The sequence below is a fragment of the Tupaia chinensis genome, unplaced genomic scaffold, assembly GCF_000334495.1.
Source record: "Tupaia chinensis unplaced genomic scaffold, TupChi_1.0 Scaffold000225_1, whole genome shotgun sequence".
In the NCBI taxonomy this organism is placed as follows: Eukaryota; Metazoa; Chordata; class Mammalia; order Scandentia; family Tupaiidae; genus Tupaia; species Tupaia belangeri.
The window spans coordinates 2,440,515-2,458,248 of NW_006159700.1; the positions used below are offsets into that span (position 1 = coordinate 2,440,515).

Sequence of the window (17,734 nt, forward strand, 5' to 3'; positions counted from 1 at the left end):
AAAACCCTTTTGCTTGGTATTTTGGCAGGATTAGGCTAAAGTATGATCTTTTATGAGATTTTGGGATGTAATAGTACTTTTATACGGAAACTCAGGTAGTTCATTATAGTCAATAAAGGAGCTGTTGGGCTAAATCTAATACATTTTTTTCCTCAATAGGTAATTAACAAAATGTCTCCAACATCCCTAAAGATCACACTAAGGCAACTTATGGAGGGATCGTCAAAGACCTTGCAAGAAGTGCTAACTATGGAGTATCAGCTCAGTCAAGCTTGTATGGTAAGAAATTTCTAAAAATAAATAAATAAAAGTTATAAAAGTAATCTACGTTATTATAGAACATGTAAAATTCAGTAAAGTATAAACAAGAACATTAAAATGTATTGTAAATCTACTTTGACAACCCAATAAGCCAGTTAGTTTTAGGCATGTGGAAATATTACCACCCAGATTGTTTATAAGCTTTTAAGAAACAGCACTTCTATTTGCATGTAAATGTTAGACGGTCTATAATCTTGTGTGGAGTTCAGAATAGAAATTAAACATTTTTCAGGCATGGTGTCTGTGATCTTGGGCAAGAAGCATGAACACTCTAATTCTAAGTCCCCTTGTTAATAAAATAAGGAATATTATAAGCAAATATATATAACATAAATGCACAGATGGAAGTCATTAGCCTGTCATATCTATTTTAAAGTTTATTATTTAAAATTTTTCATGACAGACAGACAGGTGCACCCATACCCCACACACACACATAGGGTCTCGCCATGCTGTGATTGTCCCCACAGCCTTCCAGCGAGCCAGAAGCACCCGTGCACGTGTGCATGTCTGGTGTGTTTCAAGTTGACCTGGAAACCGATCCCAGTCTTCCATGTGGCCCCAGCTTTGCGGAGTGTCACACCAGCACCTATACTACTATGGCTAGACCATTCTGTCACGTATTTTAATTCATAGAGTAGCATTAACAGTGCCACTGTATATATAAAGTAGGTAGCAATAACATAGAATATTTACTCATGAAACATTTCAGAGTCATAGTTTTTTCTTTTTCTAGATTATAAACTCTTGCAAGGCAGAATTACATGGCTAGAAGTCTCTTAAGAAGCAACATGCTATTTAGATGAGTAAACTTACGGCCTAAAGAGAGTATCTGGTTTAATAACCAGAACGAGGCATTCCTAATGGACTTTAAAATAGTTGTTAAGACATTCAAACTAACTAGAAATAGAAGAAATGGAGACAAGGCGTGGAGACCACTGTTTCTTCCGGAAGCAGACAGAGGGTAGAAGCTGTGGGCTCTGATGAGGTTCCTTTTTGTATTTTGTAAGATGGAAGATACCCGCACATGTTTGTAAATTACTGAGACTGATCCAATAGAGAAAAAAGATTATGATGATCATAGCTAATAATAATGAACACTTAGTGTGTGTCATACATTCTGCTGGATATGGCTTAAAATAATCCTGTGATGGATGAACTGATAATGCCATTTCATGGAAGGAAACTGGAGGTTGGAGAAATGACTTGCCTAAGGTCACATAGTTATTGTGTAGTGGAAGCAGGGTGTGAACCCAGACATTTGATCTGCATGCACTTAACCACTGGATTAGACCGACTGCCTACACTAAGGATGCCAGGGAAAGCAAGAGAAGTGGATACACTTCTCCAAGTCCTTGAGAGAAGGCAAGAAAGGATGTGAATTACAATGCAGGGAAGAGTGGTCTTTGAAAGGAGAATGGCCCCTTCCTCCGCAGTCATGAAAGAGAAGACAGGTGCCGAAGGCCGCAGGTGTTTTAGTGGGGGGAAGACAAGAGCATTCACGTCTGAGAGCTTGTCTGCTTTGTAATGCAGTAGGAGGCCAAGTCATTAGCTGGGACTATAGTGAGAGTAGTTTGTGCTCTCTGAGGTAGATGTTGAAAGTCAGAAGATAATTGACATCACTATGTTGGTGAGTGTGAGGAGATCCTGGATTGCTGAGCGGTTTCCCATGCCTGCTCGAGATTTGTGATTATGAATTTTAAGGGAGTCCAGTCATACTTGTGTGACTTTCTGCTGCATGATATGGCTGTGGAAGCAGAGGTAAATGATGGGGTTCAGCTGTGCATAAAAGAAAAACAGCTTCGAGGGAGACGAGAGCATATTCAAGGGACAGTAGGCAGTGGACCAAGGAAGCTGGATGAAGAGCAAAGTGAGGCCCGCCTGGGCTGGAGAACCTTGTCCTCCCAGTGGACCTTGGTAAGATCTGAGTTTGCAGCAGTGGCTATAGCTGAGCAGAGATTAGAATCAGGAGAGGACCAGAAAGCTGGTTATCAGAGACAGATGAGTGTTACAGCTCGGGTTGTGGTAATGGGAATGGGAGGTGGACGTGGGTGGAAAAAAGGGAAGATCACTAGGAAATCGGACACTCAGAAATTGCCCCATTTAATCTCAATTTCCTTTCAGAGAGGTCATGACTTCCACGAAGGTGTTAGAGCTGGTAAGTGGCAAATGGCTGTGTTTCCTTCCTGGCTATTAGGGAAGCAGAATTTGTGAGCATGTATTGTTAAAGACGATCGTTGTTTTATTAGTGAAAATTAAACTTCTATAAAGATTACAAAATTGTGTACTTAAAATAGGACAGTCTGGGATAAAAGGGAAGATGAATCTTTAATGTCATTTTAAAAATTCACATAACTTGGTCACTGGCCCCCAGTTTATGTGTAACAGGTAATCCTTTTCCTGCAGTCAGCCACATGAGCTGCCTCTGACGAGTACAGAGTGAGCCTGTAAACTCATCCTGGTGCCCAGGCCTGTGAAACATGCATTCACTCCTTTACAAAAAGCCTTCAAGTCCCCTCCTCTCCCTTTCTTTTGTACTAGGGCCTGGTAAAATCTATCTCTTTGGGGGCCAGCAGTTAGCATAATGGCTGTGTTGCTGGACTCTCACATAGTCGACTGCGGTTCTAGTCCCGGACCCGGTGGCTTAAACTTACGCCAGGCGCGTGTGCGTGTGTGCCCAAGATCCCGAGAGGAGAATGGAGGAGAAAGGATTGCAGCATGGCCTTCCCCCCGGGGGGTGTTTTCTTGCTTTTTGTCTCTCTGTCTCTCTATCTCTGTCTGGCAAGCACATGTGCCCTATAGCAAAAACCTCTCCAAAAAAAAAAAAAAAATCTATCTCTTTGTCTATACCCGAGCAGTTCTCCATTGCTGGGGGAAAAACATGACATAATCTACTAATGGTCTTAATACTTTGCACTTTATCATCTCCAAAGTCAGCATATTTAGAAAAAGCAAGTGAAATGGTTGATTTTTTTTTCCTATGAAACTTGACAACAATTCCTTTTTATGTATAGCCCTTATCCCTATAAAGAGCTGTTATTTATGTTGTATAACATGAAGTTTCTCTCTGTATATATTTTTATAATTTTCTTACATTTGTATTAATTATTTTAACATAGTACAGATTCTGGATATACTTTCTTATCTGAATAATAAATTATATTCTCTGGTCTCTAAGTTCTCATAAACATCAGTGCTGTAGACGTTTCTTCATTTCTCACCTAACATACCATCATCAAAGCAGTTTGTTCTCATCCTTTTAGAAGACACACGTGGCTGAATCCAGAGGAGATGGCTATTTGTTTTATAGGAACAAAGTAGAATATGCACTAACCCACTAATTCGCTAGATAGTCTTGCTGGATTCAGGTGGATTGGAGCCTAGAACTCTGATTTTAGGGGGCCTCTGAGCTACTTGGGTTATGTCGCTAATGTGTCTGTTTTACATCACAACATCCCTTCTTAAAAAAAAAAAGAAAAAAGAATTTTTAGATAAACACCTCCTAGTTATTTTAAGGGAAAAAAGTTGAAGCCAAAGAACGTCGAAGTTTAGATTCATGAAGTGAAGAGAACAATCTCATTATTTGGAAAGCGATATGTATTCTAAGTAAAACTGTTTAGTGTTCTCACATAATCAAATGTTTGCTACAATTTGCAATTTATGCAGAATGTTAGCAAATTAGATAAAATAGGCTAGCAAATTAGGGAAATGGTTATTCTTTAACATCTAAAATAAACTTTCTGATTAGAGAAGTAAAAATCAATTATCTTGATAGAGCTAGATAGCCACCAAGTAGAGACTGGAGTGTGTGCGTATCTCAGGAGGCCTTTGGAAAGATCTGAGCTGCCTGCATGGCATGAACTTAAGTTAGATCTGTTCAAGATAAAAGATTTTGTTAGCTTGAAATAAAATAATGTACAGATTTGATTAATATACTCTTTGCTTTTGCTCTTCAGTGGTATTTCAAAGAGACAGATATTCTAGGCCAGAGAATTTAAAGGGGAAGAGATTCTTGAAAGAATGTCCCAGGATTCTTCTTTGTTTACACTGTCCAGGAAATACAAAACATTGAACTGGCCTAGAGATCCAAACTCAGTGTTTAATATCAGATACTGGCATTCCATAGTAGGCAACCAAACCTTAACCAACCTCCAGTATTCTATTTACATTCTTCACAAGAAATTAATGTGTATTTTAAGCAATGGTAAAATTTACAACCATAGCTGTACCTTTTTCAACTTTATTTTTTTGAGAGGTTTTTGCTATAGGGTGCATGTGCTCGCCAGAAAGACAGAGACAGACCGAGAGACAGAAAGCAAAAAATCACCCTTCATGGGGGATGGCCACACCGCAATCCCTTCTCCTCTCAGGATCTTGGACACACACGCACATGCGCCCAATGTGAGTTTAAGCCACTGGGTCCGGGATTCAAACTGCAGTTGACTACATGGGAGTCCATTGGCATAGCCATTATGCCAACTGCTGGTCCCCTCCTTTTCAACTTTTTAAGTTAATTGTAGATTTACATGCAGTTGTAAAAACTGATGGAGAGATCCTGGATATCCTCTGCCTGATTTCTGAAATGAGAACATTTGTGTGGCTGTAACCTGCTATCACAGCCCGGAAATGGACAGTGCCTTCCCTGTTAGGAGCGGTTACAGACTGCCTCATGCTTAGAGTCCTGTGGGGATACTGTGCGGCGACACTAAGTGATGACTGCCCTGAAAAGGGAGAAGTAGGTTTCATGATAAGGTATAGGCGGTTTGATTTTATAATTCAGAGCTGTCTGAACTACAGGATTCTGCAGTATCCACATATAATTATTTATATAGTCCCTATCCCTTTACCTGAAGCATTAAGGGAACATTAATTTTCCTCCCAAAACCCAGTGTGGAGAAGTTAGAAAGCAGACCTGGGGCCTCTGCCCTTCTTTGCCTTCCCTTTAAAGCACACCAACTCTGGCTTCAGCTGTTTTGTAATATGAAGATTTGACTTATGGTTTTGTTTGAAAAAAAATGAAAGAATGTTCTAATGTTTAAACGACTGGATTAGTTCAGTAGGCTTTATTTAAAGCTAGAGGCATGAGACTTAAAAGGTTCAGAAATATCCACATTGGTCATCAAAACCATGGTGCTATTCATCCAAGTTTCAGGGGTTTTAATCTAGAAGAAAAGCAGAACACGTACAAAATTTAAACTCTGCAGGACAAAAAACCAATGTGTTATTGAAAAGATATGTCTAGTACAAGATAGTTTCTGGCAATTCACTAATTAAAATGTAGTAATACCAGAAAGAAAGGTACTGATATCTATCTTTTCTTGACAGTTTTAATTGACAAAGACCAGTGTCCAAAGTGGAAACCAGCTGATCTGAAAGAAGTTACTGATGAAGATTTGAAGACTTACTTTAAATCTCCAGAAAGTGGTGATTTGAAATTTTGAGGTGACTGGCCTTGTAAGGTATATTTCCGAGTGGAGTTGGCAGTCTAGAGCTCATGGGCCAAGTTGGCCTGCTGCCTGTTCTGATACGCTCTGCATGCTAACAACGGCCTCTGCATTTTTAAGCTGTTGGGCAATAAATCAAAGGCTAATATTTCATGACATGTGACTACTCCATGAACTTCAAATATCAGTGTTCATAAATAAAGTTTTATTGGAACACAGCCGCATTCTTCTGATTATCAATGGCTACTTTGAGTAGTTGCAACAGAGACTGTATGACTGCAAAGCCTAAAATATTTACTATCTGGCCCTGCCAGAAAAAGTCTGCTAACCAGTGATTTATAGGGTTGTTGAAAAAGTCATGACACATTTTTACATAGAAAAACAGAAAATATCTCATGACTTTCCCTCTGACCTAATAGAAGATGTGAAAATTTGAGGTCATTAGTGGTTTGAGTCCCGGACCCAGCAGCTTAAGCTCACGCTGCGCATGGTATGTGTGTTTCTAAGATCCTGAGAGGAGAATGGAGGAGAAGGGATTGCGTTGTGGCCATACCCCCTGGGGGGGTGATGTCTCGCTTTCTGTTTCTCTGTCGCTCTCTGTCTTTCTGGCGAGCGCACGCACCCTATAGCAAAAAACCTCTCCCCCCAAAAAAAAAAAATTGAGATTAGAGTTTTCTTTTTTCCCCCATAGGGTGAATGTGCTAATCAGAGAGAGAAGATGAGAAATCACCCCATCAGGAGGAATGGCCACACCACAATCCCTTCTCTTTCATTTTCCTTTAGATTTTGGGCATGCATGCACATGTTCCTGGTGTGATTTTTAAGCCGCTGAGTCCAGAATTCAAACCTCAGTCGACCATGTGGGAATCCAGCTCCTTAACCACCATGCCACCTGCTGGCCCCAAGTTAGCATTTATAACGGAAATGAGAACTTTATGTTTGAATTTCAGTAATGATTTATATGTTGATTAAATAAACATATAGATTATCAAAAATAAAGGCCCTGATTTTTTTGGGGGGGTGATACTGTGTTCATGTCTCATAGAATTTCTCCATGTAAGAGTGTATTTCCTAATAAATGAATTATTACTTTAGCTGAAGAGCTCCTTTTATAAACATTAGAACTCTTGGGCAGAGAGAAAAGGTTATTACGAAGTTACCTCTCCAGTATTTTTAACTCAGTCTTGGTGTCTCAGGAATCAGCATACCTTTATGTAGTGAAAGTGAAAGCATTATTTCTGCAATATTTGTTAAGCTGGCAAAATTAGGAAACTTAAATGTCTAAGATAGAGACACTCTTTTTGTAATTTATATCAAACCTTTGTTTGTTAACAGTTAAATTGTCCTTATACAAAGTTCAAGTCAGTAGGAAAAAATGAACCAAAAACAAGATTTAGTTTCAGATAGAATTACCTTCAATAGTTGACAAAATAAGTATTTTTTAAGCTGTGTGATAAACTGTGAGGTGTTCCAGGACCTTAAAGTTTACATAAGAATTTTCTTTAAAGGTCAGTTTATGATTTATTTTAACTTGTTATAATTTCTCAATCATTTCATTCCCCTTAAGGTTTATAAGAACAAAAAGACAACAGAACTGGACAAGACATCAAAGAGTATGTTCTGTACCTGTCTCAGAGACGAGGAAATGGTAGCCCAGAAGATACTGCTTCATATTTTCTCAGTTCTTAATCTAGTTTCTTTTTTTAAGAATTGTTTTATTTAACTTTGTGTTTTTTAATTTGATCAGAGAGGGACAGAGTAAGCGATAAAGAGAGAGAATGGAACTGAGAAAGCAAGCCACCAGGTCCAGGACTCGAAACGTGGTCGGCCATGTGGGAATCCAGCACCCTTAACCACCACACCACCTGCTGGCCCCCAGTTCTCAATCTATTTGACATGAAACTTTTTTTTTCCCCAAAAAATACAGGAACAAATTCGGAACGAAGATGCCAAGATACTGAATACATTTGCATTCTTAAAGCACCTACATCAGACCTAAATGACCCAATAAATTATTTGTATAAACGGATTTTCATCACTTTATATTTGTTAGCAGTGCAGGCAATGTTAAGTCTTCCATGTTGTCAAATAATTTGAAAGTATGCAATATTGAAAAGTCTTTATTTACTTCTATTAAATTAATAACTCAGTTAAGTAGTTACAACTGGACTTTTATTGTACAGTTACCAAAAAAAATGTTTTTAACAAAAATAATTGGAAAAAAATATACCACTTCATAGCTAAGTCTTACAGGGAAAAGAATTTGCAAACCAAACTTGGGTTTTGTAAGTTGAGATTTGCTAGTGCTTCTTTGTGCCCCTGGATCCAAGGAAGACATGTCCTATTTGGCCATTCAAACACAGGACGAAGGCATTATAATTAAGTAAATTATATATTTGTTAGAACTTTGTTTTCAAATTATTTTTAATTCCTTACTTCAGAGTTTTAAAACTATGTAATATAAAAGTATAGTACCCCATTACATAAAATGCCAATGATAGTAGGATATATGAGTATCATGCTACTAGATTCAGTATGTTTATTTTTTAATACTAATAAGGCAATTTGACATGAATTATTCCTTTGGGACTAAGATGATAATCATTTGTCCCCTTCAGAACTGTGCTTTTAGTACTTGCTAATAAGCTTAGGTAGTTTGCAAAGAACAGATAAGGCAACTGAAAGTGGAGAATGCTAGGATCAAAGGCATGTAAGTAAAAGGTAGCAGTGAGAGAGGCAGGGAAACAGCCCTACTGCCTGGTGTGGTCTCTGACGTCTGTGTAAATAAGGAATTGGCACACCGATTCCTTTGACGATCTGCTTCCGCAGTTGCCTCCCGGAGGCTCTCTGCTATGCTGGTAGAGGCTCACCGGCCCATGCACTGGGTGTTCCAAATGTTGCCCTTTCTCGAGCTAAAAATTCTGCAGCCTTCTGTTTTATATGCCTCCTTCTTCCTCAGACAGTGCCTCTACTCTTTTAACTTCCATGAAAAACCTTCAAAAGGAAATGAAGCCAGTACAGGCTGAGCATCCCTTCCTTGTCTGAAATGCTTGGGACTAAAAATGTTTCAGGTTTAGGCTTTTTTTCTCCCCAGAATTTATGATATTTTCATAGTATAAAATGAAATAACTTGGGGATTGGTCCCAATACTAAACATGAAATTGACTTATGTTTTATATAAACCTATGCACATAGCCTGAAGGTATTTTATACAATATTTTAAGTAATTTTGTCCATAAAACAAAGTTTGTGCACTCTGACCCATCAGAAAGCAAAGTCATCACTACCTTAGCCTCCATGTGGACTCTGTGATTGTCTGGCTTCACCATCATCCCTGACTCTGAATTTATTTGCTACCAAGAAGCATTTTCTTATATTTATTCACATGTAAAATTGGGTGTGACATTTTCCACTTACAGTATCATATTAGTGCTCAAAAAGTTTTGGATTTTTGGATTGGAGATGCTCATCCTGTATTTTTTTTTGGAGAGATTTTCACCGTAGGGCGTGTGCGCTCGCCAGACAGACAGAGACATAGAAACAGAAAGCGAGAAATCACCCCCCAGGGGGGATGGTCACGCCGCAATCCCTTCTCCTCCATTCTCCTCTCGGGACCTTGGGCACACACGCACACGCGCCCGGCGTGAGTTTTAAGCCACCGGGTCCGGGACACGAACCGCAGTCGACTACGTGGGAGTCCAGCGACATAGCCATTACGCTAACTGCTGGTTCCCCTCATCCTGTATTTTAACATATAGGTATGAAAGGCTGTTAATTACTCAGTCCAAGACGTTCTCATCCATCTTGTCAAGGCCAGACTATAGCTTGGTGGCGTAACTGTCGCATGTAGTACAAGTTTGTTTCTTTAGCTCTCTCCTTCTCCCGCTGTTACCAATTTGACTCATTCACCACCTCCCTGATTATACAGGCCATGTATTCCTCATTCACAGACCAACATATAAAACAGTATATATTTCAAAGATAAGTCTCTTGGAAGAAAGTGCACACAAGATATACTCTATTAAAATGTGATTCAGGAGTTGGGGGAGTGATCAGTGACAAGAACATCCTACCATGTTGCTGTAAGGGGGTAGCAACAGAGCTCAGACTTCAAGCTCAGTCCATCAGGCATCCCCGTTACACCCCTAGGAAACAGGGTCCTAGGGCAAAGAAGAAACCTGAAATTTGCATGTTTAGATGTAATCAAACCCCTCTATGTCCTTGTATGTTTCAAAAAATTTAGTATGGCATGCAGTTTATATGGCTTTGTTCTCACCATAGTATTTTTTTTATATGTGTAGTTAAATCTTTTAAACAGCAAATAACCTTGCACCAACAGTGTTGTTACTTAAGATATAATATGAATGAAAAACATCTAGGCTTTGGTCTGAGTCATTAGTATAGACACTCAAAAACCTCAGCTTCTCTTTGTTAGAATTGTGTTTTGTACTGATGGGAAACAGTCTGAGCCTTTTGACTTCAGAGCTTTGTCTGAACAGGAGTGGGCTATTTTTTTTTTTCCTGGTATGTAAGTTGTCAGATCACAAGTACAACAGGACAGTACAAATCCTGAGACTAGGTGAAATTAAAGTATAAAGATCAGATTTCCTAAGGCAACTGAAGGAGGGCATATCACTCATTTCAGATATCTTTTTCTTTGCTCATGTAACTTGGAGAATTCACTCTTATTTGATTGTGGGTTTCAAAGTATTTGTTAAAATTAGAGGTAGCTTTTCTGCCTGCCTATCAGGCCAAATATGAATTTATCTTATAGAGGTCACACTTTCCTTAAGATTTCAATGACAATGACATATTGGATCTAATTTTGTTTCCAATTAAACTCACTGTATAGTCAGTCTGGATGAAATTATATTCTAGTCTGGAGAGTCAGTTCCAATTTTCTTACATGTTTTCTTTGCATCTTCCTCCCCTTCTCTCAAATTTTCTTTTACCTTCAAACAGTATTTAATCCTTTAATAAAAGGGGAGGGGATATGTGTGTGTACTGTGACAATAGAAATTAAAAAGAAAGCAAATGAAATAGCTTCCTCAAAAGGCAGCCAAATTTGTGAAAATAACATATATGGCTATAAAGATTATGGACATGTGTTACCATGGGTACTCTTCTTGGAAGAGTGTTCTGTCTTTTCTGTTTTGTAATACAATTGTAAATTCTCAGGCACTATCTGATCCCACAGTAATTTGAATGGTGACTGTCCCACCAGTCAGCAAAGAAACTGGGGACCAGTGCCTACATATCAGCCCAGTCCTCTGCATCTCTGAGGGAGTAAAATTTAATACACAATTAATACAGAAAGCAGATTCTGCTTTCTATCTTGCAGAGTAGGCTGGTTTTTGTTTGTTTTTCATTTTTGCTTTAGAGTGTATACACTCACCAGAGAAATACAGAAGGGGGGGTGAGAAAGAGAGAGAGTGTGTGCACGCACCCCCTCAGGGGATGGCCATGCTGTAGTCCCTTCTCCATTTTCCTCTCTGGATTTTGGGCATACCATGTACATGTGGTGTATTTTTCAAGCCACTAGGTCTGGGATTTGAAACATGACCTTGCCAAGTGGGGTCCAGATGCCTTAACCTCGATACCATCTGCTGGCCCCCACTGGGCTTCTTTATTCAGTTCTAAACATTAATATCATGACATCTGTAACTCATTTTTTTAAAAGATGGTTTTAAATGCAAAGTCTAAGTAATCTAGTAACAACTATAGTTAGTTCGGGCCCTGAGGTTCAAGGTAGTAGTTATACTTTTATCTACAAAAATAAATATTTTAATAAGGACAGGGTTCAAGGTGACCACTTCTACATGGGTTGCTTTCTAAAGCTAAATCATTTGTATCAAGAAATGGGGATCCTTGACACAAATAATTTTATCAAACAAGACTCACTGGTGATCACTATGGCTTGAGTGCCATTCCTTTGCTAAGGCATTCTGAGAAAAACCCTTTCACTTCTGGGTTTTGGGTTCAGATGAACAGAAATAAGTTACCATTTGGAACTTTTCATGCTTCAGCATTTTCTTTGGGGATGCCATTAATGCCTCCGGAAGAAAGTGGTATGACATACGTCAGCTGATCCTGAGTGCCACTCTATTCAGCCCCTTTAGATGATTAATATTCAAGACCAAGTAGGTAGGATTGCTGTTAACACAGAACTGCTTAAAACACGTTTCACCTTACGGATGCCTACACTAGTGACATTATCCTAGACATGTTTTTACATCCAGGTGGAGTTATTTGTACTTACACCAGCTTTTGCTTTTGTTTCATATATTTAAGCTAGCACCAACTATATCCATAGTTCCCGGAAGTGTCATCATCCTACAGCATCAAGGCCCCTCGCTCTCGATGTATGGGATGTCATAGTACTTGATGTTGTTGCATGCCCACTGCTGCAAGGCCTCACACAAGATTTCCTGGGACAGCCGGTGTGCATATTCTAAGATTGCCATATTGGTCCCCGGAGGTTCCTTGACTTCCTCTTTGATAATAACAGGAGAAGGTATCCTAGGTAGAAATCTCTCTTCTGGCATAAAGCCTTCTTCACTTTCATTCTGCTTCTCAGTCTCAAATGTGGTTGGAAATGGGAAAGTTTGCTTTGATTTTATGCAGCCCATGTTATAAAGAGCTTTGTGTGAAAGCAGTAGCAAAGACTACTTCAGCAGCATCTTTGGAAAACAAGGGTTCATCCACGTGGTGTTGACCAGTGCTTTCCCCTCACGGCCACTTCAGTATCCAGTGTTCCCTTTCACCATTCTTCACATGAAGTGTTTATCTGTCAAAAGAAGGGAGGTGTCATTTTGAACTTACAGAATGCAAAATGTACAATTTGGTGGCCTGTTAAAAGTCCATTTAACTACTTTGGTCACTTGAAGGAAATGTAAATAAAAAACAGCATTATCTTATCAATTGAAGGAAAAGATATTCAGTAAATTGGCAACTTATAAAATAGGGAAACATTGTTTCAAGATACTGACAATTTTATAAAACTGAAAACAGAGGTGTCAACTTAGCTTTGTCTGCACTCAGAATAAGCAAACAATAGTTCTAGGACTAAATTCTATCTGCCTATTTTTAAAATAAAGTTGGTCAGAATGCAGTCACGTTCACTTGTTTATATAATATCTAAGACTACTTTTGTCTTAAAATGGCAAATAGTTGTAATGGAGACTGTGGCCCCACAAAGCTTAAAATATTTATTCTTTGGCCCTTTTACAGAATTTTTTTTCCTCCCTCCTCCCTTTCTCCTCCCTCTCCCCTCCTTCTCTCTATCCTTCTTTCCCTTCCCTTCCCTTCCTTCCCCCATTTATTTGCCAAAGGGTACATGTACTCAAGAGCAAGATGCAGGGAGAGGAAGGCAGCACCACTAGTGGGTCACGGTCACATTGAATCCCTTCCCCTCCCTTCTCCATCCTGTTGTGATTTGGGAGCACACGCACATCCACCTGGCACATTTTTTAAGCTGCCAGGACTGGCTAGTCCAATATTTTGTTACAGGAGCCTGAACGGAGTAAGATATGTTTTGTGTTGCAGCTACAGCACCAGGACCTTGCTGTTTGAGTCCCAGACCTGGTGGCTTGAAAAATACATTAGGCATGTGTGCTTGTGTGCTCAGAATTCCCAAAGGATTGGGAGATGGAGAAGGGATCGCAGTGTGACCATTCTCCACGGGGAGTGCTTTCTCACTTTACCTCAATCTCTCTCTGTCTCTCTTTAACAAGCACATGGGCCTTTTGGCAAATTCAATTAAAAAAAAAAAAAAACAACTTCTTAGCAACTCAGCAAAACAGGAAAATGAGGAACTTCTTCAAACTAGTATTAATGGGGAAAGACTGAACACTCTTCTACAATAGGAACAAATTCCTACTCATTGTGAGGAGAGGAGGAGGGAGGGAAGAAATACAAAGCATAAAGACTGAGAGGCAGTAAAACGTTGCCTTCACTTACAGATGACAATCATATATGTAGATAATCCTGAGGACTATACCCCCCCCCAAAAAAAATGCCTAGAGTAAGTAATTTTAGCAAGGTCTTGATATAAAATTGATGTCTAAAACTCAAATGTATTTCTGTATACTTAGTAATTGGAAGATAAAATAATCTGTAATAGCACCAAAATACGAACACTTAGGGCTTAAATTTAACAAAGTAAATAAAAGAAAACTAGCAGGTATATTGTGTATGTTGTACATGAAAAGTGTAGATTCTTACTGACAGAAAGAACTGAGATAAACAATTCAGCACTTAATGTCATTATGATGTCAGTTCTTCCCAAATTGATATATATATATATATATTTAGTGCAATTCCAGCAGGCATTTTGTAGACCTTGACAAGGCAGATTCTAAAATTCCAATGAAAACCATAGCAGAGGCCCAGCTGCTACAGTCCGGCAATACTGTAGTCAGTGTCCTGTAAGACTGGAAGCCACATGACCAATCCCAGGTTCAGATCCCAGGGGTGGCCTGAAAACATAGCAGGTATATATGGGGTCCCAGAATCCTGAGGAGCTGGGGAGCTGGGGATGGAAAGGGGATGGTGGCAGGATGAGACTTTTCTTTTTTTCTTTTTTTTTTTTTTTTTTTTTTTGGTATCGTCCTTAGGATTGTCTGTGTACACAATTATGTCATCAGGAAGTAGAGGCATTTTTTTCTCTCTCTCAGTATTTATGCTTTGTATTTCTCCCTTCTCGCCTCCTCTCTTCACACGGAGTAGGACCTGCAGTACAATATTAAATAGAAATCTTGAGAATAAACACCATTGCTTTATTGCTACCTTAGGGGAAAAGTGTTCAGTCTTTCCCCACTAACATTAGTTTGAGGAAATTCCTCCTATTGCCTTCTCTCTCTCATATGCAGGTGATATGAAAGGAAGAAGGAAATGAAGGAAAGGAGGGAGGGATGAAGGGATGGGGAAAGAGGGAAGGAAGAAAGGGAGGGACATTGGTCTCAGCAGACTTTGTTATAGATACAGACAATCTGATTCTAAATTGTATGGAAATACAGAGAAACTAGAATTGCCAAAATGATTTTGAGAGAGAAGAACAAAGATGGAGGACACACATTGTTCAAATTTAAGGATGACTATAGTGCTACACTAATCAAGACAGTGGCCTATTAACAAAGGCTAGACACAAATCTATGGCGCAGAACAGAGCAGAATAGAGCCACACTAGTATGGGCTACTGACTTTTGCTAGTGGGAGTATAAAATAGTAGTCACTTTGAAGAATTTTTTGACTGCTTCTTATAAAGTACTACACAGCATGAGTTACCTTCAAAATTCATGAGTTGAAATTTGGTTCCTATTGTGAAGGGATTAAGAGGGTGAAAATGTATGCTGCTTGAAAGGCAGGATATTTGAGACTGGGAGAGGTGAGGATTGACGCCTGCAGTTCAGAGGAGGAGACACAGACACATCCTCTGCTCAAGCTCTTGACATATGATACCCTCCTTACCTCAGGATTCTGCAGAGTTCCCACCAAAATGACCCTTACCAGATGTGGCCCCCTTGATGCTAGACCTGATATCGTGGCCTAATTACTATTATTATATATTTTTAGAGGTTTTTGCCTTAGGACTTGTGTGCTCACCAGGGAGAGGGAGGGAGAGAGAGAGACAGAGACAGTGAAAGAGAAGTGAGAAATGACCCTCCACCCCCAGGGAAGATGGCCATGTGACAATCCCTTTTCCTCCATTCTCCTCCTGGGATCTTGGGCACACACGCACATGGCACCCAGCATAATTTTCAAGCCACTGGGTCTGGGACTCAAACCATGGCCGGCCATGTGGGTGACCAGTGACATAACTGCTATGCCATCTGCCTGTCCCAAATCTCTTTCTTTATAAATGAATGAGTTTCAGGTATTTAGTTATTAAGTAACAGAAAACTGATTAAAACTCAGTTACTAATGCACTTACCTTGTGAACCAGTCATTCATATCTAGGTATTTATGAGAAAAATGGGAACATGTCTATTAACAAAACTTGTATATCAATATCCATAGCAGCTTTATTCACAATAGCCAAAGCTGTAATGTCCATCAGTAGGCAAATGGATAAATGAATCAGGAATATTCTCAAAATGGAATACCACTTGACAATTTAAGAAAAAAAGAAATTCTTGATACATGCGACAACATGGATAACTCAGAAATAACGTTGAGAATAATCTCTGAAACATAAATTGAGCCAGATACAAAATACTGATCATATTACATGAATTTCCAGATTGGACAGTACCAGCTCCATGAGTAGAAGCATAATTGGTTCCTTAGGATGGGAGGTGGTAAGGGCTGCTTAGAAGAGGACATGAAAGAACTTTCTGGGTGAGAGAGTGTTCAATATTTTGATCGAGATGTTTATTACATGACTGTATACATTTGTCCAAACTTGCCAAAGTGTACCCTTAACATCTGTGTACATCACTGCAGTTTTTGTTATTATAGTAAAATATAAGAACAGCTTTTAAGAACGTTCTGGGAAACCTGAAATCATAGGACTGATATGTTTGTACCTAAAAAGACTACCTGCTTGAATCAGTCACCACCAAGTTTTCAATTCAGTCTAAAGCAGGAATTGTAAAGTGATTGGGCAACATCCCGAGCATAGGCCAGCTCACGGTGCCATTGCCCTCCAATACTAGCCTTGTTTCCTTTGTAATCTGGCCTGCAACCAACCTAAACTCAGTGGTCATATGCTTCTGGACCTACAGAAGAACAAGAAGGCTGCTCCTATCTCCAACTGCCAGTTCCAAGGCTTGCTTTATTTCTCACTTCCATTGGGAACATGTAGAGTGCTTTGATTTAGAATGATGGCAATAAAAGAAACCAGTTTGGAAGTTGGATGTGAGAGTCCTTTGTCCTTATTAATGCTGTTCTTGAACTTGGAGCTAAGGGGAGTGGAGTGGGGAGAGGGAGATATAACCTTATTCCAAGAGCAAGGTTAGGAATACTGCAACCGTCACAAAACTCTCCCATTGGTAGGGAACCAGCAGTTAGCGTAATGGCTATGTCGCTGGACTCCCACGTAGTCGACCGCGGTTCGTGTCCCAGACCCGGTGGCTTAAAACTCACGCCGGGCGCGTGTGCGTGCGTGCCCAAGATCCCGAGAGGAGAATGGAGGAGACGAACTCCCAGTACAGTAAAAATCTCTAAAAAAAAAAAAAAAAACTCTCCCATTGGTTTGACCATGGCTAGGGCTCAGAATGGGACACCTCACCCCAAAATATGACTGTAGGAGGTCAGAATATGCCACCCCAGAATTTACTTCTTTGGCATTTTTGAGCTGGTTATTCTGAGAACTATAGACACTTGGAATAGCTCTGAAAAGCTGTCCTTTTATAAAAGAAATGTATATCTATAAATAGAAACAATAGCCACAGGAGTCACATCCACCAGGGAATATCTTATCATAGGAGTGGAGACTGCAGGTCTACACCTTCCCCAGGCAGACTTTGTCATAGGCTCTCATCTATCCTGATGGGCTGTTCTAAGACAACTTTTATTACCTGAGAGACATGTAATTTGCATAATAAGACAACCCTTGTGGTCATATATATCTTCCCTTCCCTTCCCATAACCTGTTGGCACCTCTCAGATGCCCTAAGCCCTTCTTCCTCTCTGTAATTCAGGGAAACTACATAAACTTCAATCATCTGACCCTTTTTTGAGTTTTATATTTTGTGGGGGAGACCTGTGGATATGCACATAAATATAATGGCTTTTCTTTTCTTAATCTATTATCTGTTTTATCTCATAGTCTCCACTAGTGAACCTCCAAAGGATACAGAGAAAGTCTCTTTCTCTGGTACTGCATTCTAGGCTGTCTTCAGGACCTCAGAATACCTAGACAGTATTATAAAATACTTATGGTATCAACCTTCAGCTGGTTTAGCCATAATGCATCTATCAAGGTAGAAGATTACTAGTCAGTTTTCATCACTTCAGCTTACTAGTTG

General features: G+C 39.5%; 2 protein-coding genes across 9 annotated transcripts in view; one reads left to right on the forward strand and one right to left on the reverse strand.

The window, feature by feature from the left end:
• The window catches only part of HIBCH (3-hydroxyisobutyryl-CoA hydrolase), a 69,201-nt gene extending 61,381 nt beyond the window's left edge, over positions 1 to 7,820 (forward strand). The window contains exons 12-15 of one of the 6 annotated variants that reach the window (XM_027771555.1): positions 160 to 279; positions 2,446 to 2,479; positions 5,647 to 5,780; positions 7,693 to 7,820. In XM_027771555.1, the coding sequence (XP_027627356.1) occupies positions 160 to 279; positions 2,446 to 2,479; positions 5,647 to 5,762 (270 nt within the window). In that variant the 3' untranslated portion in view covers positions 5,763 to 5,780; positions 7,693 to 7,820. Of the gene's footprint in view, positions 1 to 159; positions 280 to 2,445; positions 2,480 to 5,646; positions 5,984 to 6,456; positions 6,474 to 7,332; positions 7,515 to 7,692 lie in introns of those variants that run through there. The other 5 variants (XM_027771558.1, XM_027771557.1, XM_027771556.1 and 2 more) reach the window with 5 other exon arrangements.
• AKAP19 (A-kinase anchoring protein 19) overlaps positions 4,788 to 17,734 on the reverse strand; it is a 61,710-nt gene continuing 48,763 nt past the window's right edge. For 2 of the 3 annotated variants that reach the window (XR_334463.3, XR_003549313.1), the window contains exons 2-3: positions 12,025 to 12,552; positions 4,788 to 5,483 (exon numbers count right to left, since the gene is read on the reverse strand). Coding sequence is in view for 1 of the 3 variants with exons in the window: in XM_006147823.3 (XP_006147885.1) it covers positions 12,107 to 12,394 (288 nt within the window). In the remaining 2 variants the exon portion in view is untranslated. Of the gene's footprint in view, positions 5,484 to 11,322; positions 12,553 to 17,734 lie in introns of those variants that run through there. The other variant, XM_006147823.3, reaches the window with a different exon arrangement.